This window comes from Canariomyces notabilis (genome assembly GCF_033297395.1).
Source record: "Canariomyces notabilis strain CBS 508.74 unplaced genomic scaffold N656scaffold_9, whole genome shotgun sequence".
Classification (NCBI taxonomy): domain Eukaryota; kingdom Fungi; phylum Ascomycota; class Sordariomycetes; order Sordariales; family Chaetomiaceae; genus Canariomyces; species Canariomyces notabilis.
Window position 1 is genome coordinate 717,244 of NW_027041831.1, and position 23,183 is coordinate 740,426.

General features: G+C 54.6%; 8 protein-coding genes across 8 annotated transcripts; 2 read left to right on the forward strand and 6 right to left on the reverse strand.

Annotated features, from left to right (window-relative positions):
• Positions 1–46: 46 nt before the first annotated feature.
• Positions 47–1,362, reverse strand: N656DRAFT_778743 (uncharacterized protein). Its single transcript, XM_064815062.1, has 4 exons — positions 1,001–1,362; positions 851–892; positions 436–784; positions 47–283 (listed from the first exon to the last, which is right to left on the reverse strand). Exons 1-4 carry the CDS (start codon positions 1,165–1,167, stop codon positions 155–157), a joined length of 687 nt encoding a protein of 228 aa, XP_064670785.1. The 5' UTR covers positions 1,168–1,362; the 3' UTR covers positions 47–154.
• Positions 1,363–1,677: 315 nt separating this feature from the next.
• Positions 1,678–3,803, reverse strand: N656DRAFT_844765 (cytochrome P450). The gene is made up of 3 exons (XM_064819159.1): positions 3,627–3,803; positions 2,700–3,516; positions 1,678–2,629 (listed from the first exon to the last, which is right to left on the reverse strand). The coding sequence occupies exons 1-3, from the start codon at positions 3,735–3,737 to the stop codon at positions 1,938–1,940; spliced, it is 1,620 nt and encodes a 539-aa protein (XP_064670786.1). The 5' UTR covers positions 3,738–3,803; the 3' UTR covers positions 1,678–1,937.
• Positions 3,804–4,571: 768 nt separating this feature from the next.
• N656DRAFT_844766 (uncharacterized protein) lies at positions 4,572–6,185 on the forward strand (the record flags this gene model as incomplete). The annotated part of the gene is made up of 2 exons (XM_064819160.1): positions 4,572–4,803; positions 4,867–6,185. The coding sequence occupies exons 1-2, from the start codon at positions 4,695–4,697 to the stop codon at positions 6,183–6,185; spliced, it is 1,428 nt and encodes a 475-aa protein (XP_064670787.1). The 5' UTR covers positions 4,572–4,694.
• Positions 6,186–6,905: 720 nt separating this feature from the next.
• On the reverse strand, positions 6,906–10,658 carry N656DRAFT_768156 (uncharacterized protein; the record flags this gene model as incomplete). Its single annotated transcript, XM_064813600.1, has 2 exons — positions 6,906–9,387; positions 9,475–10,658. 2 exons carry the CDS (start codon positions 10,656–10,658, stop codon positions 6,906–6,908), a joined length of 3,666 nt encoding a protein of 1,221 aa, XP_064670788.1.
• Positions 10,659–11,550: 892 nt separating this feature from the next.
• On the reverse strand, positions 11,551–13,447 carry N656DRAFT_797747 (MFS general substrate transporter; the record flags this gene model as incomplete). Its single annotated transcript, XM_064817682.1, has 4 exons — positions 11,551–12,489; positions 12,553–12,722; positions 12,783–12,883; positions 12,948–13,447. The coding sequence occupies 4 exons, from the start codon at positions 13,445–13,447 to the stop codon at positions 11,551–11,553; spliced, it is 1,710 nt and encodes a 569-aa protein (XP_064670789.1).
• Positions 13,448–14,390: 943 nt separating this feature from the next.
• Positions 14,391–15,349, reverse strand: N656DRAFT_708089 (uncharacterized protein; the record flags this gene model as incomplete). Its single annotated transcript, XM_064811479.1, has 2 exons — positions 14,391–15,130; positions 15,211–15,349. The coding sequence occupies 2 exons, from the start codon at positions 15,347–15,349 to the stop codon at positions 14,391–14,393; spliced, it is 879 nt and encodes a 292-aa protein (XP_064670790.1).
• A 2,115-nt stretch (positions 15,350–17,464) lies between these two features.
• On the forward strand, positions 17,465–19,852 carry N656DRAFT_730755 (uncharacterized protein). The gene is made up of 3 exons (XM_064812631.1): positions 17,465–18,123; positions 18,193–19,389; positions 19,459–19,852. The coding sequence occupies exons 1-3, from the start codon at positions 17,692–17,694 to the stop codon at positions 19,597–19,599; spliced, it is 1,770 nt and encodes a 589-aa protein (XP_064670791.1). The 5' UTR covers positions 17,465–17,691; the 3' UTR covers positions 19,600–19,852.
• Positions 19,853–19,854: 2 nt separating this feature from the next.
• N656DRAFT_797750 (uncharacterized protein) lies at positions 19,855–21,558 on the reverse strand (the record flags this gene model as incomplete). The annotated part of the gene is made up of 1 exon (XM_064817683.1): positions 19,855–21,558. One exon carries the CDS (start codon positions 21,556–21,558, stop codon positions 19,855–19,857), a length of 1,704 nt encoding a protein of 567 aa, XP_064670792.1.
• Between the last annotated feature and the right edge of the window lie 1,625 nt (positions 21,559–23,183).

Consider the following 23,183-nt stretch of genomic DNA (forward strand, 5'->3'; position numbering starts at 1 on the left):
AAGGGGTCCTCTTTCAAGTTACACTTTTTTGCAAACAGCATACCTGGCAGTCCGGAGTTAAGAAAGGGAAGACGATCCCTATCGACTTACTAGCGGGTCAAGAGTTTACGCTGTTCTGCAGCGACCACTTCGACCATTTCTACTCCTATGTCTATCATCCGACTAAGAGAGTTGAGTACAGCGCTGTAAGAATGACGATAATGTCTGCTCCTGTTGCCTCGACCTTCTCGTACGACGAGCCCATCTCCAACCCGAGTGTTGGGGCTAATGTCTGGAGAATCCACTAGCCAGGCACTAGTCAGTAAAGCATACCAATAGTAGGAACGTAGAATGGGACGAGGGAAGGCGTAGAGGAAGTATCCTCAATGATATACAAGGTAATCCAAGTTCCGTACAAGGGGAGGGAAGTAATAGAGTCGTTTCAGCCGCACATACCCTGACAATTGAATAGGCGGGTCCCTCGCGTTTCTCGCCTTCTTGCTCCCACATTAGCACAAGCCGGCCGGCCTTCTGGGCTTGACCATTCCTTCGCAGCGCAGCCCGCTCAACGCGGAGAACATTGAAATCGGCCGCTGCGACGAGCCTCCGCCAAACCTCAATGACGCTATAAGCGGAGTTGACCGTGCGGACCATGGCGCGCTCCTCAGGCCCTAGCACGACACGTTCCTTGTAGGAGCTTTCCACATATCTATGTAGAAAGGTCTGGACCGGTGCCAGAACGTTTGGGTTTGATGGATCCTGGGCGAAGTCCACCCAGAAGCGGCAGGAGTCGAAACCACTACGGCTTCACTTAGTTAGCATCAGTTTTAGGGCCCGATGGTGAGCCGCATACACCCGAAGAGCGCCATACCTGTCTATTGCAGCTTCATTCTTCCTAGTAAGTTCACAGAAACTTCAAGAAATGATGGAAATTAGCAACACATCAGCACGTTCGTCCCAGGCTTTATGTCGAGATTTGTTTGGGTTAAAGAAGCCTGGGAAGGAGGGGAAGAAGACATACTCGGTCCAGGCTACCCATATTCTATCGCGCTGCGCCTTTGTGCCCGGAGCAACGAAGGGCTTCTCATTACCCTCCTCCTCGATGGCACTGACCGTATAAGCCTGGAGGAGCGTATTGACGCTCTCCTGGTCCACCCCGGAGAAGCGCGACTGTCGTTGTGCCGTCATGGCGAGGTGAGAAGTGCGTTAGGAGTAGGAAGAACGACGAGAAGGTGAGGAGGAAGAGAGTTCAGGGGCTTGAGGGGAGAGGAGGGAGGCCACGACAGCATCAGCGAGCCAAGGCTAGCAAGGCCAGCAAGGCCAGTACCGAGGCTCGAGGGTCGGGCGCAGTTGGTTCGCGTCCCCGAACCGGGAACGGGATCCTGGCGCCAAAATTGCACCGCCATCGCGAATGCGCGGGGTGCGAGCTGAGGGACCTAATGGGGTGTGAATGAAGTAGAATGGGCGACGCCTTCCGGCCTCCGTCGCCGGCGCCGTTTGCTGCCGTTACGGAGCCGGCCCCACTCCGGGAACGCGAACGCGTTCTTGGCCGGCAAAACTTCGGGAAAGGATCTGGCCCGTGCTTGCTGAGTCATCAATTGCAGTTGTGCGAAAGGCAAGGTTTTGCTGTTCCTAATAGGAAAGCGGCGATGGCCCATCCCTAACGTAACATTGGGAGGAACAGACTTCGGGTAAACAGGCAAAACCAAGAAGTAACATGAACCTAAGACCTAGCAGGGAGAAACGATCATAACCACCCACAATCAGAAGTTCACAATTCAATGGTTGAGTCTAGTGGAACGCCTCCTACCCGTGGACGTGTATCATAACATACCAGTACCAACTCTATCACCATGAATCTTCCCAGATACTGTACATACATACTACATAGCGGCAATGATAGCCGAAATACCACAGCATTATACAACACCACGAAGTGACCCCCTTGACCTGTGTGCTCACGCCCGGCACTTGGCCGGCCACTCCGTCCTCCTCTCAGCCCTGACATACAGATTGACCGGCCTAATCAGCTGAAACATAGGATCATACTCCACCGTCTCCGTCTCATCCTCCCTCTCAAACCGATACCGATACACCAGCTTCGGCAGAAAAACCTTAATCTCCTGCAGCGCGAAATTGAAACCTATACACGACCTTGGTCCCGTCGCAAACGGGATATACGCCGCCTTGTGCCTGTTCCTGACCTGCTCCGTGTCCCACCGGTCCGGGTCAAACCTCGCCGGACTGTCCCAGACAGCCGGGTTGTTGTGGATATGATGCAGCGCGGGAATCACAACGCCGCCCTGCGGGATCTTGTACCCGCCTGGGAGTATGACGTCTCGCAGGGCGGTGCGGGCGGGCTGGAAGGACGGGTTGTGCCGCCGTTGGGTTTCTTTGATGAATTTGTCGAGGAAGGTTAGTTTGCTGGTGAGCTCGGCGGTGATTTGGGTATTTTCGTCAAAGTCGTTGTCGATTAGCTCTTGGAGGAGTCGGTCTTGCATGCCCGGGTAGGTTACGAGGCCGTAGATGAGCCAGGAGAGGAGGGAGCTGGTTGTGGTGAAGCCGGCGCCGGTGGCCACGAGCAGCGCTTCGATGCAGGAGGACTGTGGGAGTTTGTTGCCTTTGCTGTCGGTTGCGCGGACGACGTAGTCTGTTGGGTGGGTTTTACTGTTAGAGACAAAGGCATGAAGCGGGTGACGAAAGGGGAGAATGTTACTCACCGATCATGTTCTCCGCCTTGAGTGCAGCATCTTGCAGATCAAGATCCTCAACGCCCCCCCGCTTAGCATTGCGGAAGGGCTCATCCATAAGATCAAATATCCGTCCGCGCATGTCCCGCAACCGTTTCGGGTCGCCAAACGGCAATGCAGCATACCAAGCCCCCCGTGAGGTAACCTTCTTGTTGAGCTCCAGGCCCTCGGCAATCAACATGACCATCTCGTGCAGACGGGCGTCTACCGCGCTGAAGTGGTGGAAATCGACGCCCAAAACCAACTTCCCTACCGCCTGAGACCCGAGTTTCAGCATGTACGGATACACATTCCACGCCTCTCCCCGCTCATCCAGTTCATCAAAAACCTTAAACGCATCCTCGACCGTCTTCTGCATCGTAGGCGCATAGTGCCGGACCGCCTTGGGCCCGAATGCCGGGGGCAGGAACTTGTGGGCAGTGCGCCACTCCTCAGTGTTAGTGTCGCCGAGGAACACGCCCGCGGGCTGGTTCTTGATAGGGTACAGCGGGTGGTCTTCGTTGATGAGCTTGGAGAAGAACTCGCTCTCGGCAAAGACGATGCTGGCGATGACCGGGTCGTTGGTGTGGTAGATTGTGCGGCCCATGGTTGTCGTTTTGAACATGGGGCCGTACATGTCGAACAGACGCTGGTGGTTGCCGAGATGGTCTGGGTAGATCTCGAAGAAGCTTCCCACGTACGGCAGGCCTTTTGGCCCAGGGACCTCCCGGACCTTCTTGCCGTCGATGCTGACGGCGACGGCATCCTGTGCCGCCAAGACGTCCTTGACTGAGGGAAGGCTCACATTCTGTGAGGAGAACGATATCCCTGTGGCTTGTTAGCAGGGCATCGCAAGTTGCAGTGCACAGGGGGTGTTAACGTGCCTTTTGGCTCGACGATGCCAAAGTGGCTGGCTACAATCTCTTGTAGATCTTGGAGGTCTGTGTCCGATGTGACTTGGACTTCCCGCGCCGTTGAGGCGTCCTCGCCCAGGAGGTAAAACCTTTGGGTTGTCATTCGAGGAATCATCTTGCACTCAAGAGTGCGACTGCATGAGAAAGGTGTTGAGTAGTGAAAGGTAGGCAATTATTGTCAATAATCAAGTACCTTAGTGTGCAGTTAGGTACCCAGCGTTTATTTTATCTCAAGGAAGTTTGATGATGTACTCTTGGCCCGGGACGGCCCGCGTCATGACTGGCATGGGTATCACAATTATACGTAAGAAAGGACGTAGCAACCGGCATCGCGCTGGAAAAACATGCCGAGATTGCAGACGGAGCTCCTGTTCAAACCGGCATTCTAAAACTTCGCGAAGGACGATGTCCAACGGCCCAACACCCAAAATTTTCAAGTTGTGGACTGCATCAGGAAGGAAACCGAGGAGCCGAGGCATCTCATCACTCGCAGGGCTGACCTCGGGACCTTGCCTTAAGAAAACTCTTAAACTCCGGGATGGTGGTGCCCCACTACCGGCGAGCGGATTCCCGGATTCGCCGGATTGGCAGTGGGGCGATCGGGGATGAGCGGGGCCGCACCCACCAGGCCAACTCAACGTCATTTAATGATTTCGATGGCCCGAGGATGGGTCTTTTGCTTTTCGAGAATTCGAGAATTGCAATTTATAATCTCACGCCTCTGCAAATAGACTGCCGTAAGAAGGTTGCATCCGAGTCGGTGTTCGGCCGTGCCGGGCCCACCGCGCCCCTGAATGCCGGAGCGCGAAAAATCGTCAATCCCGTACCTTGTCGCCTCATGTGGAGTCCGCTTCGATATGCCGAGGGATCGACTTGGAGATATTTTCAGAGCACGGCTCAAAAAGTACAGGCACATGGTGAGGCTATATACGACGGTAAAAATGCAGATGGTAAACTCAGGGGCTTTTTTGCTGTGTTGTCAAACCATCCTCTCAGCTCTTATCAATGTGCACGGCGTTCAACAGAACCGTCGACTCTGTCATGAGGTGCTAGCCCTACTGCCATCTTAACAATGGATCCTCCCACCGAGTCCGTTCCCACACAACAAATGGAATACACAGTCGAAGATGTTGCAGCTCATAACTCTTCGTCAAACAACTGGATGATCATCCATGGAGAAGGTTGGTGCAGCGTGAATCTCGGGGACAAACGGCAGTATTAGGAGGACTAACATGCCCTTGCAGTGTTCGATGTCTCGCATTACCTGGAAGACCATCCAGGGGGCGCCGAACTGCTCATAGAAGCGGCAGGCACAGATGCCACCGAAGCCTTCGACAACGCAGGCCACTCTGAGGACGCTTTCGAGATCATGGCGACGCTCCGCGTTGGCGCGCTGAAAGGGTACAAAAAGCCTGCGCCTAAGCGTTCCGTCCCTGTTCCGCGTGTCGTCGAGCCAGTCCAGAAACCTCAACCCTCTTCAAACTCCTCTCGATCAACAGCGGCAGCCGTAGCAATAACCGCTGGCATCGCAGTCGCCTTGTCCTCAGCAGCCTACTACTCCCCCACCACACTCAAACTCCCCAAGGCGCTCCTTAACGCACACAGCTTGAACCTGAACCTTCCCCGTCTGGGCATATCCGGGGGATTCCCCGCCGGCTTCCTCGCGGCATCAGCCCTAACCTCCCTCCTCGCCGCCGCTGCAGCCCGTCAGCTCGCCAAGATCACCCAGATAAACTCCGGCTTCGCCCGCTTCCCGCCGCACAAACCGTCTTCCAAACCCCGGCGCACCCGCCCTCCACCTCCACCCACCTTCCTCAACCCGCAAACCTACCAATCCCTCCCGCTAACCCGCAAAGACACCCTCGCGCCAGGCGTCTTCCGACTAGTCTTCTCCCTCCCCACCCCAGACACCATCCTCGGCCTGCCGACGGGGCAACACGTCTCCATCCGCGCCACGGTCAACAACAAGACCATCAGCCGGTCCTACACGCCCGTGTCAAACGACTCCGACTGCGGCGTGCTGGAACTCATAGTCCGCTGCTACCCGCAGGGGTTGCTCACGGGTGGCTACCTCGCCCACCTGCGTCCGGGAATCGACAGTGTTGAGTTCCGGGGTCCCAAGGGCGCTATGCGCTACCATCGTGGGTGGGCACGCCGGATCGGCATGGTTGCCGGCGGCACGGGGATTACGCCCATGTACCAGATTATTCGGGCTGTGTGTGAGGATGAGGAGGACCTGACTGAGATGAGTTTGGTGTATGCCAACCGTAGTGAGGGGGATATTTTGCTCCGGAAGGAGTTGGAGGAGCTGGCTGAAAGGTTTCCGAGAAAGTTAAGGTTGTGGTATCTACTGGATGTGGCCACGGAGGATTGGGGGTATGGCGTTGGGTATGTGACTAAGGAGGTGTTGACGGAGAGGATGCCGACGCCTGGAGAAGGGAGTAAAACCATGCTGTGTGGCCCGCCAGGAATGGTCAATGCTGCGAAATCGATGCTGGTGGAGATGGGGTTCAAGGCGCCAGGGGTGGCCGCGAAGATGGACGATGATATCTTTGTCTTCTAAAATGGGAAGCAGGGGTAATCGCCCCAGATGATGTGCCGAGAGACCGTGAAGAACAGCATGGATCAAGAAGACCAATAGGTCGCTGATCATGTCTAATTCGGATACAATATCGAGCTTCTTTCCTCTTAAGTCAGGATGGCCCTGTAGGCTCGTCGTGGTGGTGTCTGGCCTAGCCTGATCAGATTCCTTGCCAAGGTACGAAAAACCACGCAAGGCCTCAAGTATCACTTAGGTTCCTGCGCATCAATTAGACATCCTCGCTCGGCAATGCGGCAAGAACCCCCGGGCGCTCAACATGCCGGTGGTGCTACGTACCTGTTGATCGACGATGAGCACAATCAGGCTGCGTCTCGTAATGTCTTCCGTATTATTTTGCCTCCTTTCTCCAGGCTGTTATAGAGCGTACTCTTTACTTGACTGACCCGTTACCCCTGAGCTTCCGCAGTGCATGCCCAAACTCAACTCAGGGCCCTAAGTTAGTGAGATCGAGGCGACATAAAAGCAACTGGGGCGTCCAGCTACGGACCTTGTGCCGCTGTTTGCGCCTGCTATGACGGTCTGTTGGAACCATCACAGCGAAATAGGGTCGATTTAACAGCGCCAGCAACTGTGGGGGCCTGAACCCTGTGGGGGGCTGAACCTTCCATGGAACATCCGTCGCCTGTTGTACTGCCCGTGTTCCAGACTTCCAGTAGCCCCCCGCGATTAACAAGACCAGACTCAGTTGGCCAACAGATACTTGCTCATATAGGGACATCCGTCCTCCCATTTCCCGCAGTATATTGAAGTCATGCCAGCCCTTTGAAACACATTGAAGAGCCGCCGCGAGGCCTGCGATTTCTCTCCCGCCTTTGGATGCCGTCGGTCAAGAGCCCGAGACAGCGCATGTTGTATCTCAAGAGGAACAGGCACTGAGCGAGAGTCTAGATCATGGGCCGAGAGTATTCCCTCGGCACTTCGTGCCACCCACTGCAGCTCCTCCGCAAGCCCCTCTTCACGCTCCTCCCCTGCCTCCACAAAGCACATTCGTGCGGGGCGTAGCATGAGAATCACATGCCCCAGCTTCCCGTCCTGACTGGTGTCTTGAGCTTCAAGAAACGTGTCGATCTCCGGAAACCGGTCTTTCCAATTCCAGAGCATTCGAACAAGTATCGTCGAGAGTGGATAAGCTAGGACGAACCACATATCCTCGATTCCCCCCACCGGAGTTTTCCCGCGCCAGGCTTCAGATTCAAAACCGAGTGGCCTCTCGAACAGGCGTCCGTCTATGACCTGATAGGTGACTCTGAACTCCTCTCCGGCGGGATCAGCCCCGTTCGACATCAAGAGTCGAATAAGGGCAATGAAATATCTGGCCAGATTCTCGTCCATTATGCCCGTATTACGGTCCAGGCGCCAGACACTGGAGATGAGACCTTTGAGAGGTGTCTCAAGGACGTGCACCTGGTCAGTTCTACCGTAATCGCCATGCTTATATATCCTTCGTGGCCCTTTGCGTGAAGGATCGGCGCCCCGTTCCAGCAGTAGCCTGGCGAGCCTTAGACGACAGTCGATGCCCAAGCGGTAAGAGTAATACTCGCCATCTTCCCACTCCAAATGTAATTCATTCCAATCCCACAGATCCCTGGCCCAGAAAACATCCTCCTGGTCAAAATCCGTGATGTTGCAAACGTGCAGCAGAAGTTCGGAGAGTGTCAGCGTGTTCAATTCCAGAGACTGGACCTTGGCCAAGATCAAGGGCCAGATGTTGAGGTTGATCGATGCCGCCTCGAGGAGGAACTCATTGTCCCGCTTGACAACTACTTCATACCGTGTCTGATAAGCAAAATAATCCGACTCCGGCCCCACTTCCTGGAAATCCTCGTCATGGGCGGGCGTTCTGGCGTCTCCGAAAAGCTGGCCAGATTCGAAGAGCTGCTCACAAAAGCCGAGGAGTTCATAACACTCGCCTATCGCATTTTCTTCATCTCCCTCGGGTAGAGTATCAAGTAGCCGGCTGATTGATGCCAAATGGCGCCGAAGGCTATTGTAATCCTCACGATGCACGAATTCTTTCAGAAAGCAATATTTGATAGCCGGGGCACTTCGCAACAACCGGCAGGCTGCCAGGCGCGCTGCCACAAACCTCTGGCGAAGACGCCAGTGTGAGATCTTGTACTTTCTCAGTATCTTTAAGCCTTCCACCGTGTCCGTCAGGAAGTCATGGGCAGTCCGGTGGACGAACTCGAACAGCGGTGGGTAAGGCGCTTCCTCAGCGTAAGGAATCAGGTCGCAGTACTCCTTGCCATACCATGGCTGAAGCATAGAGGGGAGATTTCTTTCCGGAATCGGGTTGATTTTGAGGAGACCAGCACATCTGACTTCAATATCCCGCATTTTGGCCTTGCATGATTCAACTAGCCGTGTCGCGAATCCGGGCTCGTCCGGGTCGCAGTATCGAATCAGGTTGGCCATGCCATCGGTTGTACCAATCGTCAGACTCAAGCGGTCTTTATACATTCTTTCAGGTTTGATGGCCAGATGGAAGTATAGAACAGCTCGTTTCTGATGCTGAGGACGCTCGCTGTCACCATTTGCCCTGGCCCACATATCGGCGTATAGTTGGGTAAGGTCGGTGGGTAGGCTGTCGATTCGGTGTTGCAGATCGGTAACCGTCTCGCCTTGCCAGAGAGCCTCCATGACCGTTTTGGCCGTCAGACAGAGCCAGAGAAAGACCCCCTCAGCCTTTGCAACAAGCTCAGTTACGAGCCAGTCACGCATCTGACTCCGACTCAGTGGCATTTTGGAACTGAAAGTGACCTGGTAGCCTTCTGCATTGCGCGCGTACAGTTTCGAGCCCGGAGGGATGGAAATTTGGTATTGAGGTGGAATGATAATAGTGTCCTCAGCGTATCGGCGAAGGTCGGTATAGTTGAGATCCTCCAGGCGTAGCTGTGGACAGGCCCAGAGTTTCTCCTCTATCAGAGGTTCTCGACGAGCACCAAGGCACAGCTTAACCTTCCCTTGGAGCCCCTGGGGCCGCTTCAGAGCGTCGACGACATTCAGAAGGGCAAGCGTGCCGTCCGTCCGAAGCACCTCGTCGAGCCCGTCCAGGAAACAAGCCATCGATTTTGGATAGTGTGCCATCACGTCAAGGAGGGTCGATTGAAGTTCCTGGTCGGACCAATCCGTCTCCGTATCTTTTGCCGACGCATTGCTACCGCTGGAAAGGATGCGGTCGAGCGATGCCTTATCCTTCTCAAGCAGCTGGTAGAGAAGGGAACAAAAAAGGCCTTTGATGCTCTGCTACATCTGGGTGCCGGGTCGCCAGAAGAAGTGCGAGACGAGGACAGCACCAGGACTCCACAGCTCCAGGAAACTTCGCGTCTGGGGGTGGCCCAGGGGATATTTGACCAACGTCGTTTTCCCTGATCCGAGTTTGCCGCTAATCCAGTACGTTGGCTCCGTAGACCGTAGCCAATCCGAGAAGCTGTCCCAGCGGTGATCGGCGTCGCCCTTAGAAGATTCCGTGACATCCGCCGGTTCTCCGGCATCGCTTCCGTCTGTCAGCACCAACTGATAAGTCTTGGGATGCGACTCAGCAACCATATTCTTCCGCTCGTTCATGCGATCAAACTTGAGACTGCGCAGGAGCCGCTCCCTGCGAGCTTCCAACCGCGCATCTTGCGCTCGCTCTTCCGCACTCCTGGCAACAGCCGAAATGCGGGTTTTCAGAGACATTTGGACCTGGGCCGTCGCTTGAGTGATATGAGTCTTCAGGGAAGTCTCCGCTCGAGCGGTTTCTTGGGTCGTGTGCCTATTTACGGCTTGTGTGCTTCCCTTGATCTGACTTGTGAGGTTCTTCCTCATCCGATCAGCCTCGCCACGCACGAGCCCGGCCGCTTCCAAACGACCCGCGCGGTACTCGTCCACAAGCGATCGCATGCCCGAATCGAGCTTCTCCAAGCCGCCGGCGGCCTTCTCTGCGTGCTCGAATACCCTCGTCAGGAGTCCTGTCTGCAGCAATCGCTCCGCATCCAGCATATCCTTTTCCAGCCTCTCGAGCCGCCTCTGCCGCCACACCGTTTTGGTCGCGGTCTTCAGAATTGCCACGAGCTTGGATTTTGTATCCGGACCCTTCAAGAACTCAACCTCCTCCCGCAGATCCCATATTGCCTTCAGACACCTGTTCGACAGCTCCAGCAGGTGCATGTCCCGATCGGTCGGCCTTGGTTGGGTGGCGCCCCGTGCGGCGCCGCGTGCAGTACTACTACTAGTAGTACTCGGCGTCTTTGTCGTCGTCGTCGGCATTGTCGCTGTCCGGATCCGCTTGGAGAGGTCTTCCAGGTGCGTCGCGTGATGGGTAAGGCCGGAGTCGAGCTCGCCATTCTGGTACACCTGCCTCACGGTATGGATTGTCTTGTACGCGACGTCGATGACCTGCAACATATTGCATGCCAAGGACAACGCCGCGATCGGTTCAAGGCCAGACATTGTGCTCGGAAGCTGGATTGAGCGTAGGATATGGAGGCAGAAAGGCAGACAGGCGGTTGCAGTTGGAGCTGGAAATAGTGCCAACCCCGCGGGGTTGCTGTCCTTTGGGGAAATGCACGACCGTTACCTCCGGAGCGTGACCTCCAGAGCGGCAAGCCTGACATCCATTGAAGCCTGGGCGTCGAGCAGCTGCATGTTGCGTTGCTCAGCCATGCTCGGGCGGCCAATGGCGAGCATCTATCTAGCACTTCAGGTTAGCAGCCATTGGCCAGAACACCATGAAATGCAGTCGAAGGAGAAGGGGCGAGGCAACTTGGAAAGGACAGGTATGTTCCAAACGCGGTGTGGGACCTAGAGATATCTCGTATGTATGCCCTCGCTCGACCTGTCTCGCCGAACCGAATTATGAAGAAGGTTAATGAAGAGAAGAAACTCTTTCAAGGGTGGGTTCAAGTTAAGGGAGCGGTTTTTGCACGCTTCAAACAGCGTTAAGATCACCTCGCAGAACAATAAGCCAGGGAACTTCCATTACCATAATCGAATGGCTGTAGAAGAGATCCCAAGGTGTTGCTCGAGGTGAGCGGCTTGTTTTAGGTCTATCACTCAAGTCAGGAAGTTGATCTGATCGTTGGCTGTTCTTTCCTGTAAGTGGTTAGCAATTGTCTATGACCCCCTTGAGTGGAAGGAACTACTTTCCATCCTCCGAGAGGTTGGTCCAAAACTTCAATAACTTCGGATTGAGCTAACATAGTGTTCAAAAAGTGGAGTGAGCGAAGGCAGGAGCCTCGCTTTCAGAGACCCTCCAATGATGCGAAGACGTCGTGGTACAGGTACGTTAATGTTGAAACTGTTGCTTACATGTAGAGCCACAGATCCGGATATCTTCATCATCCTATGCTCCCTTTTCGTCTCCCTCGAGATAAATGTCGTGCCCACTCCCTTCTCTACAGAGCGTCGCCGTCGCCCAGCCCATGGCCGACATTGCAGCCACAGCCCACCAACTCGCACCCACCACCCCCCGGTCCAAGCTTTTGCCGTACCAGTACCCTCCCACGACGGGCCCTACCGTCCTGAATCCCGCAGAGACACTTTGCCCAAGAGTATGCACAGTACTAAGAACGCTGGGGTGGGGAGATGCGTTGTTGACCAGGATGATGCTCGCCGGCAGCGTCATTGTCCTGGCCGCCGTGTGGATCAGCAATATCAACACGATCCCCGTCCACACAAACGGACCGGATGCCGCGCCGGGTGGATTGGTATCCGAGGGCAAGACCGCAAGGTAGGGCGTCAGCAGGTACTGGAGAGGGAAAAGGAGAAGGAACCACTGGAAACACTTTAGCGTTCCCAGGCGAGCGTTTACGGGAGGGTACAGGCATATCTGTAGTAGCATGCCAAGCCACCCCAAAATCGACGTCGCGAAGCCGAGCGTCGGCGCCGGCATGCCCAGACCACCGCCCATGAGGCCCGATGTGAGAGAGCGCCGCGCTGTCATTCCGTCTGCGCTATGCCGCGGGGTGGTAAGAAACAGAGTCCACATGTTGGTGAATGCGCCGAGATGGAAGTCGTAAAAGGCTGTCGCGGCGAGCGTCAGGCACAGGTTCCGCGTGAATATGCGGTTGAAGGGAAGCTTAGGCCCGGAGCGTTCACCACGGTGAGGTGTTGAGGAGGTAGCCTCCATCTTCTCCTTGGCCCGTTGCAGCTGAATATCAGCAGCAGCGTCGTTATCTGGCACTGGCGAGTAGCCGTCGTCTGCAGTTCCTCCGCATATGGCACGTCTGATCTTCGCCGCCACGTGCAAGCCCAGATCAAACCTCCCTTTGAACTCGCCTGTCTACTTCGGTAAGTCCAAGACCGTTCGGTTGAAAAGGGCAAAGGGACGCTCGGGCAGTCTCACCTCCTCAAGTGCCAGAGCGACAATGCATCCAACAAGGGCCAAGATGACCGCGTTCGTTATGCTTGGCAAGGCGTAAGGGTAAGCCTTGACTAGATCACATTCGAAACGGCCGCCGGGTCCAAAGAGTCCAGGGAGAGTTGAGGCAGGGTCCGCAAGCCACCCGCCCATGACTTTGTGAACAGTCAGACTCGGGATCTTTGGTGTCACAGACAAGGAGATGGACTACTTACTGGGACCTAATACGCCTGCGACGTTGAAGCTGAGCGGAAGAATCAGGAACGCCCTGGACTGATATTTCTTTTCAATCGTGTTTTCGTAGACCATAGTGCGTCTAGAAGTCCAGTAAGCAAATATGTGCCCCCGACCGCCACAACCAGGGTGCAAGACCAACTTACATTATCCCAACAATGCCATTGATGGCTCCGCCAAAGACACGCCAAAACAACGCCGAGCCGAAGCTCGTTGCGAAGCCATAGCCAAGGCACGAAACGGCCGTCCCCAGAATACCAATCAGCACGACTCTCTTCCTGCCGCACCAACTGGCATCTGCCGCCCTGCCCCAGAGCACGGCAGTCAGGACCTGGGCGCCGGTAAAACCCCCCTGGAGTATACCGGCTTGGTTGGAGATCTGAGCATCGGATAAATGCTCGTCAAGGCTTTTCAGTTGGTGGTACACATACGTCTGCATGGACGCAATCTGGAGAAAATCCGCAAAGCGACACAGGAAGAGGATGAACAGCTGATCCTTCCGCGGCAGTGACATCCAGGTGACAGGTCCGGAGTCAGACGGCCGAGCCGGCCCGGGCTTGATTGTGTCGATTGCGGCCTCCGAGTCCTGTCTTCTGTGTCCGGGCACGTGGCTGCTCGGACCCTCGCTGCTCAGCCGCGGACCCATTTTGCTGCAGTCGTCGGTCCCGTAACGGTGCGTGTCGGTCGGGGGGTGTGCTGCAGTCGCTTTCAAGTTCTTCAGGTGCCAGTGGTTCCTGCCGAGCCTCGAAACTGCGGTTGCACAGTCATGCTGGAACTGGAAAAGATTGGGTCACTTGGCAGGGTACGAAGGTACTGTACCGAACTCTTGTCCTCGGCCTGTCCCAGGGATCTGGTAGTGAAAATGAGGCGAGAAATGAACTGGACCAATTAACCTGGAAATGGTGCCCACCGCAAAGAGTGTGATGGGAATTTTATTATTCCCGCGCGCTGGCCGATGGAACCTGAACAACAAGCACCTAGTCCGCAAACCGGCCAGGCCACGTCATCGGGAGTCTGGACCGAGGCGACAAACCGCGAGTCGAAATAAGTCGATCCGCTCGAGTCGCAATCAAAAATCTCCCCCACTCCCCACCAAACCCACTTAACGACGGTTTCAAGTTTTGGTTGTTCAACTTTTCAACGACGCGGCCGCGTTTCCACCCCCTTATTCTTGCGGTTCCAACATCGTCCCTCGATTTGGTCGAATGCGTTGATCCGGCGGGATTCAATCGAACCAGCGGTTTAGGTTGGTTCAATTGATGTGAGTTGGTCGAGCGATCGTTGGACACAGCCGCCTAATCATCTCGAAATGTGGAGCGACAAACGGGGAAACGGTTCCTTGGCCCGTGCTCAAGTACCACTGGGTAACTTCAGATTCTAGCGATATCGCAGTAGGCGTGGATTGACCTTATGGGCTTTCTCGAATGTCTGTCTGCCACACTCAAGGCTGGAGGATCATGTGTCGGTACTAAGCCAGTAGATTTTCCCATCTAGAGCCATCCGTCCAAGCCAAATAAGTATGTATGCAACATAGGTATAATGCTATAAAACCGTACAGTATGGCCCCTGGCCACTGTTCTAACCACCATCTAATGCTTCAAGGATAACGAAAAAGCAGACAACCACAGACCGAGCAAATAAACAGCATATAGCGTGAAGATGGTAACCAAGCTCAGATGCAACACCCGGAGCGCGACGTTAAGCATCTGCATGCGGTTCCTTCTCCTGGACCTCTCAACAAAGTCCCTGTTGTCGTTAACGTTGGGGAACTTGACGCCGTACGGCACCGGATCGCCAAGGAACTTGCACAGCGGTTCCCAGCCATCGGTAATGTGGTACTCGAGCAGCTTCTCCTTGGGCACCAGCCGGCGGACCTCCTCGTAGTGCCTCTTGAAGACCTCCTTGCCGCGGTTCGGAAAGTCGCCCTCGAAAAATGTGTCAAAGAACTTCTTGAGCATGGGGTAGTACATCCCCGCGGCCCAGCTGACGTGGGAGAGCCAGCGCAGCTCCGGGTCCGTCACGCGCCAGTAGACGGTCCGCATCGTCGAGGCGTGCCACGAATCGACGTCGCGGTTCGTGAGGATCACCTTGGCCTCTGGGTACGCCTCGATCAGCTCTTTGGCAAAGGCAATGGCCGGCCAGTCGCACACGGCCTGGCAGTTGCCGAGCAGCATGTCCCACTGCTCCCGCGTGAAGGGCTTGCCGACGCCGTCGTACTTGGCTCGCAGGGCGTCCATCCAGAGGAGCGCGTCGGGCGGGTTCTCGATCGAGCACGACATCATGTGGTACGTGTCAACGTACCCCAGCTGCTGCATGGCGGCTCGCATGGCTGTTGGGTGATTTTGCTCTTGGTTAGGACTGCGGCTGACGGTGATAAGGAGGGAAGATTCTGTCGGGTACTGCACCTACAGGCTGTCCCGGTACGCCCCAAGCCCAATATGAGAACTTTCATAGGAACCGTCCGTCTGCATTTTCGCCTGTCGATATCTGTGTCTGCTGTAAAGATGTCGGTGGCAGGTTTCCGCTTATAACGATTTGCGTATTCCATTGGCGCGGCGCCGAAGTTGTGCGGACTCGGGATTTGGGAGCTTGGCAACATTTGGGCGTAACGTTATGACAAACCGTGTCTGCAGGATGAGAAGGGGAAAGAGAGAAAAGAGAGACTACTTATCCGCCTGAGCATTAACGGTAGGAGGGTAAAACGCAAATGAAAGAGAAAAGGAAACAGAAAAGATGTGTGTTTGCTGATACAGGTAATCTTAGTCAAACCAACTGTGGGCAGGAGGTATGTACCTGGCGTGTACCTGCAGTACAGTCCTCGGTCGTCCCTTCTCTCGAGACAATCAACCAATCATCTTACATCGTCATGACAAGGAGACATCGGACGAAACCCTGGACAGTTTCCAAGCCAAGCCGCGGCCCGCCGATTCTTCAGATAATGCTGTGCCCCGAATCGATTTTTAGCTACTTTTTTGTAACCAGCAAAACACAAAAAGGGCTTGATCTGCTGTCCCCTGGCATTGCCAGTGTGGTATGTACTGTACAGTAGATACATACAGTACACTAGATGCAAACATTCGGTTGACTTTGCCAATGCTTGCTAGCGGCCCGACTTCTTCAATGGCCCAACATGATGTGAGCCACGTTTCAGAGGCCTTCTTCCAAGGCACAGAGAGATGCAGTACGACGCGAAACCGGTAAGATGGCAATGTCAATGACCGGGTTTGTACAGATATTAGCTGGTCATGGAAGACCAGGGTCCCTTGTCACGGCTTTGGCTTGGTACTCAACATCTTATCTCCCGCCTTGATGAGACGCTTATTAAAATACCATGGAGAGCTGTATTCGTACAGTAATTCTATTGCGGTGAGACATGACAAAGACGGGAATAAGTGATTCAAGAATAGAACCATCCCTGGCATATCCGGGGTTGGAACTATAAACAGCTGACACAATATGTAGGTATCTACCAATTCACTGTTTGCAAAGACACGTACACGCAGATCATAATTGCACATCTCCTTTGAATGGCTGCGTACCTCTGTGGGCCAAGCTAGGCGCTCAAAATCTCCATATACCCTCTGAGGATGTTGATGGCCCGACGGAGCAGCAATCTCCGAGAGCCGATGCTGCGCAAGACTGCTGCTGTCAAGAGGTGGCTTTGGGATTGCGGTGGGTATTCTACACGTGTACTAAGCGGACTCTTTTGCACAAAAGGTTAGAGCGTGACGTAACATCATGCACTGTCCACAGCTGCTGTACCATCTTGATATTCAGGGGCAGCCGATCGTTGTGGTGTACGGATATGTATGAAGAATCTTCGTACAAAAGTACGTTAGTTACGCTGATCAGGTATTGTATTGCGTGAGAATTTACGCTTCGAATTCGAATTCCCAACCGATCGTGGGATGCAGGACGCTCACTGCTGGATCTTGAGCGTAACAATGCATTTTGATCATTTCAAGTCCTTCGTTGATCTCAAATCTGGCGTAAATGTCGTCCGAACAATACTGGAAAAATGTCGAACTGGAACTGGAGCACGGGAGTATGCAAGTTCTTTGGATGTCATGAATGAAGCCTTACTCAGAGACTCTCAGACGCTGCTAAATTGTAAGTTACAGATGGATAATTACAATGTTTGGGGTTCACCAAACTCGAGGGTTGGCGGGGTCTGACTGCAATCACTTCCAGGTCGTTCCTGCCAGCAGCGATGCCTACCTATAGATACACCAAATCCATCACGTTCCAGCACGTACGCGGCTCTCATCAAAAGAATCTCAATGCGTTCAGCATTCGCCCTCTTCTCAAAGGCGCGAAACTCCTGTGCCTGAATCTACTACGCGGCCTGTCCCGAAACCCGCCCACTTTCCGGGTCGAGAACGTCGTACATACCAAAGTACCTGCGTGTGACATACAATACCCTGATGTCGTTTCATAGAGCACAGAAATTCGACATTGCGCTCCTATGAAACCTCACATTAGCACGCTCTTGCCACTGTAAGCATTTACAGCCACAAGAATGGTTGGTGCTCCAAGTACTGCGAAATCGGTACCTGAGTGTACGTATGTACAATGCAGTACAAATCATCGCCGTCCAATTCCTTATCTTGATAAGCAGCCGCTGAAGGCAGCCAACATGGAAAGTTCAAAACCCTCCCCGCCTCCCCGGCCTGCTGTCTTTTGACGGATCATCACCCTGGACAACTCCAGGTTACATTCCATGTACTGGATGCCGTCCATGACGTTCGTTACCACTACTCTTTCTTGGCGGCCTTGACGATTGCCCCATCCTTTTCCCCCCTCTTTATTGGTACTTTTTATTGTACTTTTATTGTACGTTTGGTGTTGTTTAATTGTGCCCCAGAACGACAGGAAATCGGCAGGCGCACAATGCGGCTGTCGCTACGCTGGACGGTGGCGGGCTTAGCCGCGACCGGCATGGTCCCGGGCGTTGTGGCGGCAGAGGCGTCGGTAGAGGCGCCGGCCTTTGTCAACGACTTCCGATATGACCGCGGAGCTTACGGTCACCAGCCACTGCAGGTCTTCAGGTCAACCGAGCTCACGGCGCCAATGTTTAACTTTGTCAAGTCCAGTCGGTCATGCGACAAATCTCTCTACACCCTCATGACTCCGCGAGGGGGTGCCACCGAGCAGGCCAAGGCGGCCATATACAACAGTCAGGGCCAATTAATATGGGCGGCACCCTGGCATGGGCAGCAACTGTACAACTTGATGGTTCAGACCTATAAAGGCGAGAAATATTTGACCTTTTGGGCCGGCAACGATGCCGTTGGGGGACACGGAGCGGGCTTCTACTACATGGTGCGGATAATCCCAGTCCTTGTTTCGCTTCTCATTGCAAACCCAGACTAACGGGCTTTCCTTGATCAGCTAGACAAACATTACAACCTGTACAAAAACATCACGGCGGCGAACGGTCTTGATGGAGACTTGCACGATTTCAGGATCACGGAGAACGGCACAGCCATGCTGGTGGTGTACGCCATTGTGGACAAAGATCTCTCGGCCCTTGGCAAGGGCGTAGGCCCAGTTTGGGACTGCCTCATACAAGAAATTGACCTAGAAACAGGAGAATCTGTCTTTGAATGGCGGGCAACGGACCACCTCGCAATCACCGACACCTACCGCGAGATTGGCGGCGAGGGTGAAGGCACCACAGCCTTCGACTGGTTCCACATGAACAGCATCGAGAAAGACCACCTGGGCAACTACCTCATTTCCGCCCGCTACACACACTCACAGACATACATCGACGGCCGCAGCGGCGAAGTCCTGTGGATCATGGGCGGCAAGCGCAACATGTTCCGCAACGTATCCAACGACCTCCCCCTCGAGTCCTCCATCGACTTTGCCTACCAGCACGACGCGCGGTGGCAGGACAACGGCAAAGTCATCACCCTCTTCGACAACGGCAACGACAACGCCCACACGGACCGGGCCGCCACGCGGGGGCTGCGGCTGCGCGTCGACCAGCAGGCCATGACGGTGCAGGTCGAACGGGAATTCGTCAACCCGCACCACATCACCAGCGTCTCGCAGGGGTCCATGCAGACGCTGCCCAACGGCAACGTGCTGCTGGGCTACGGCAACACGCCCGCCTTCACCGAGTTTGCGCCCGACGGCACCCCGCTGTGCGACGTGCACTTTGCGCCCGAGCGCCGGTTCGGGTCTGGCGATGTCCAGTCGTACCGCGTCTACAAGGCCGCCTGGCAAGGGTGGCCGGCGAGCAAGCCCGACGCGGTCGTGGCGCAGGACTCGGACGAGGCAGCCGATGGTGATGGGCAGTTGCGGCTGTGGGTCAGCTGGAATGGCGCCACTGAGGTGGCCAGCTGGGAGCTGCAGGGCGCGGGAAGGCTGGACGCCAAGGACGACGCGGACTGGCGCCGGCTGGATGCTGCTGACAAGACGTCGTTTGAGACGGGGTTCCCTCTTAAGGTCACGTATCCCCGCTGTGTCCGCGTCGTGGCCCTGGATAAGAAGGGCAAAGTCCTCGGCAGGAGCGACCCGCTTGAGCTAAGGCCTGAAGAGGCGGAGAGTGGCAGTGATGTTTCTTTCACTAATGCCAAGGTAAGTTGACCGCCTCCGGAAGAGTTACTTGTAAGCGAGCGCATCGGTGGCTGACTTTTTTGGATCCAGGTGGTTGTCAGTCGCGACTTGTCTGGGATACACTTCCTCCTCTTGATTGGTGGTGTAATTGTGCTTTCGATGGTCTGGCGGTTGGCCCGTAGATCACAGATCCGGTCGGTCCATTTCTTTCAAAAGGGAGTATTAGTGTAATCATTGCTGCAACTGGCGAGGATATTTTTGGTTTTTACACCTGGTACTACTACATATACACGGATATAGGTTTTTCCTACATGTTCAGTTTTCCGGGGTGCGGTCGGGTCACCAAGCGGTTGTTGGTCATCTTGGGGGTAATCTCAAGTTCGCTGCCTCCTTAAAGTCATCTCCAAAGGGATAACTTTCCCGAAATTACCACAGCAGCAATGCAGCTGAGAGTGGCCACTACCTATGATGAGACTTGGCCAGCTTTCAGTCATTAGACTCGCATATCCCGTACTCCCGGAGCATCCCAGCAACAACCGCGAATCCTCCAATCGCGGGAACGCAACAAATCCCAAGGTACAAGACCGCTGCCACGATTTTCGCAGAGTAATCCGCCTTTGAAACCTTGCCCGTCTTCTCGTCGTGTTCCGGAATAAAGAGTGCACTCATGGAATCCGCGTAAGGCCCACACGCAATGCCAACGACGAGCCAGCTCATGATCCATCCCCGCTGCGCCATGGTGCTCTCCCCGTTCGCAAAGTGCGTCATGGCGCCAACGACGACAAGCGAGAGACAACCCAGCATGACAGGCAGCATGTAGAACTGAAAGCAAAAGATCCGTAGCCCTCGCTTCAGCTTGGGGGTAACGAGTCTGTATCGAGTGTAGGTGTCAATGCGAATATCCCCGTATTCCCGTGTTTTGGGCGTGGGGTGTTTCTCAAAGTAGATGCTGGAAGGGTAGAAATCGCTGCCGGATACTTTCTCCAGAACGGGTGTGCCGTTGGTGTACTTGACCTCGTATTCGGGATTCTCAGCTTCGTTGTCTTTCACCTCCTCTGGCTCTAGATGTCCAACGACGCCGTCGAATACTCCCCCGTGTCTCCGAGCCTCGTCCATTTCCGGGCTGCCGACCATGAAGACGTTGGGGTAGTCGGCTGTGGCGATCTGTGCGAGCAGGTTGATAACGCTCATAATGAGGTAGGGGACGACGGTGAGGCCAAACGCTGCGTAGCCGTAGCGCTGGATCTGATTGCCGCGCGCTCTGTAGAGTGCCCATCCCGCGCTCCCTGCCTGGAATATGGCCACCAGGGACTGGATCCAGTTGTAGTTTGAGCTTATGTTCGGGTCTCCGCCCGTCAAGTCTTGCTCTTGCACTCCTGAACCCGGTTGCGGGCCGATCCACGAGAGTTTGGCATCCCCGTGGACTTCGGCCCATGAGTATCCTGGGGGGAGCAACGCCTTGCCATGGAAGTTTTGCCGATCCCGCGAGACGTGATGCTGGAAAGAGCCAGTGTGTGAGAACGTATTGTCGTAATCGATGTCATCGACTAGGTTCTCCGAAACACGTACGCGATTCACTCGGAGCGCATTTTGCATGACAGGTTTCTGAGCTCCTTCAGGTGTATTATCGGGACGGATCTCGCTTGAAATTAGGCTTCTGGGCAACGCAGACGTATCATTACCGTCATCCCGTGCTCTAATCGGTTCGATGATATTGAGAGTGCCGGCACCACCGGTCTTCTCAGTCACGATACGCCGGCCATATCTGTCATAAGACACCTTCGACCAGTTTTGATCAGGGCCGCGAGTGAAATAGCCATCCAGCTTTGGCTTGATTCGATCTCCCACCATGGGTATCCACTTCTCGTTCCGAACGACCATGCGGAGGGCTCCTGCCAGGGCCGCACGCTCTAGGGGATTCCTGTTTCTTTTGAACCGAGAACGCCGCACAATCGAAAAGAGCGCCCTGGTAATGCCTGAGGAAGGGAGAAACAGCGCCAAAGCAGTTGCAACAGCTATATCGAGTTCGGACGACCCTGGATAGTTCTTAACCGTTGCGCAGTGAGCCAGGTAGTTCGTGGCGAAGAAGACGAATATGGACCAGGGCGTTGCCGGCGAGCATTGGAGGTTGGGATCTCCGGGGTCCTGGCGCGAGTTGAGTTCAAGGGAATATCCGATCAGAGGGGCCATGATGGCGGTCACAAACTTTGTCAATATTGTCCGGGTATGTGTAAGTATCCGGAGAATCCTAGTTGGCTAAGCGTCTAGACCGGAAGGAGCCTGAGGAAAGAGGCGATGGCAGAGGAAGGTCTGAACGCGTTTTTGGTTTGTGATTCTCGAAAAGGCTGTCTATCTGTCAGCTTGTAGGGCAATTGTTTCTCAACATCGGACCACGCTCATTCTGCAAGATTGGGGTTGAAAAGGACCTAGGCACCTCGTTTCCAGCCTCAGGTATTTTACTAAGGTACCTAGGTATGAAAGGACAGTCCCTTTCTAATTCGCTGTTAGGGTTATGCAAAGGTACAGTATTATCAGCGGCCATGCATGAGGTGAGGGGACATTAGCAGTCCGACTCTACTTGCATGAGTCCACCTGAACCCAGGGTCGCCGACCTGGCCTGCATGAAGCCCGAGTCCGAACCCGGTACCCAGTCTACCGGACGACACAACCCGTATCCTTAGTACCTATGGTGATATGTAAATCTTCAAACCTTGGGCGAACCTTAGTCCAGTCCAACTAAGCCAGCGAAACGATGATACCTCCAGCTCCTGGACCTGGTCCCGATGAATCATGTTGTTGGGCTTGTACGCAAAAGATGGAAGGCGCTGGGGCAACTGCCCTGCGTTCAATGCATCACGACTCAACAAGTATCTTGTATTGGCCTAGGCTCAGAAGCTCCCCGTTGCACCTTCTCTTCCTTAACTGGTACCTTCAAACCGATCAGTTGTTGGGAACATGCCAGAGTGTACCTTAACTTATTCGGTGATCTCATGATTCTCATCCACCCTGATAAAGGGCTATGGATTTATTCGCTGTTTGCGAGGAACAATAAGCTGCATCGTTCTCTCATTCTGATTCCAGTAACTTGCTAGCTTGTACTTTGCAAAGCTGGCAGATCATGTACATACGTGTACTCCCAACCCACTGCAGACAGCGTGCGTATCAAAGAGCCAGACAGCCCTTCAACAGTTCTCAGTTTCCTACCATGCTACTGCTCCGAATCCTCATTTTCCCAGGCTGTCTTAACCTCGCCTAGGTAGCTTTACATGGATCCGTCAGCCTCTTCGCCTTACGCCTCGCGCGGCCCAACCCTTGTTACGCTGCCCCCCCGAGCTAGTCTCGGAGGTTTTCGGCTGGCTAATACCCCCTGTGGGGAATGCTCGCAGAGTCGAGGCAGCCTTATACTGACCTTCTCAACCTCTGCATGACGAGTCGCAAGTTAAAACCCTCTGGCTCTCAGGGCACTTTATCATACCGTCCAAATCTACCAGTTTAACCAGGCAATCAACCTCCTGGTACAGTTACTCCGGCACCCCGAGAGACAAGTCTGGATTCGCGTCTTACATTTGGGATGCCACTGTCCCATGGTGTACTTCCATCCCTGTTACTCAGCTCTTTCGACTCGCGTACAGAGCTTGCTGCCAATACCCACGGACGCAATCGAGGCACTGAGAGCTATACGGAATGAATCCATGGGAATCCTGGCCACGATTATCGAGGGCTGGACCCCACTGGAAAAGACGACTTCCGGACTGATATCTGGGAATTCACACAAAGGGTTCTTTACGCCCTTCTTTGCTTGATGCCTCGTCTAG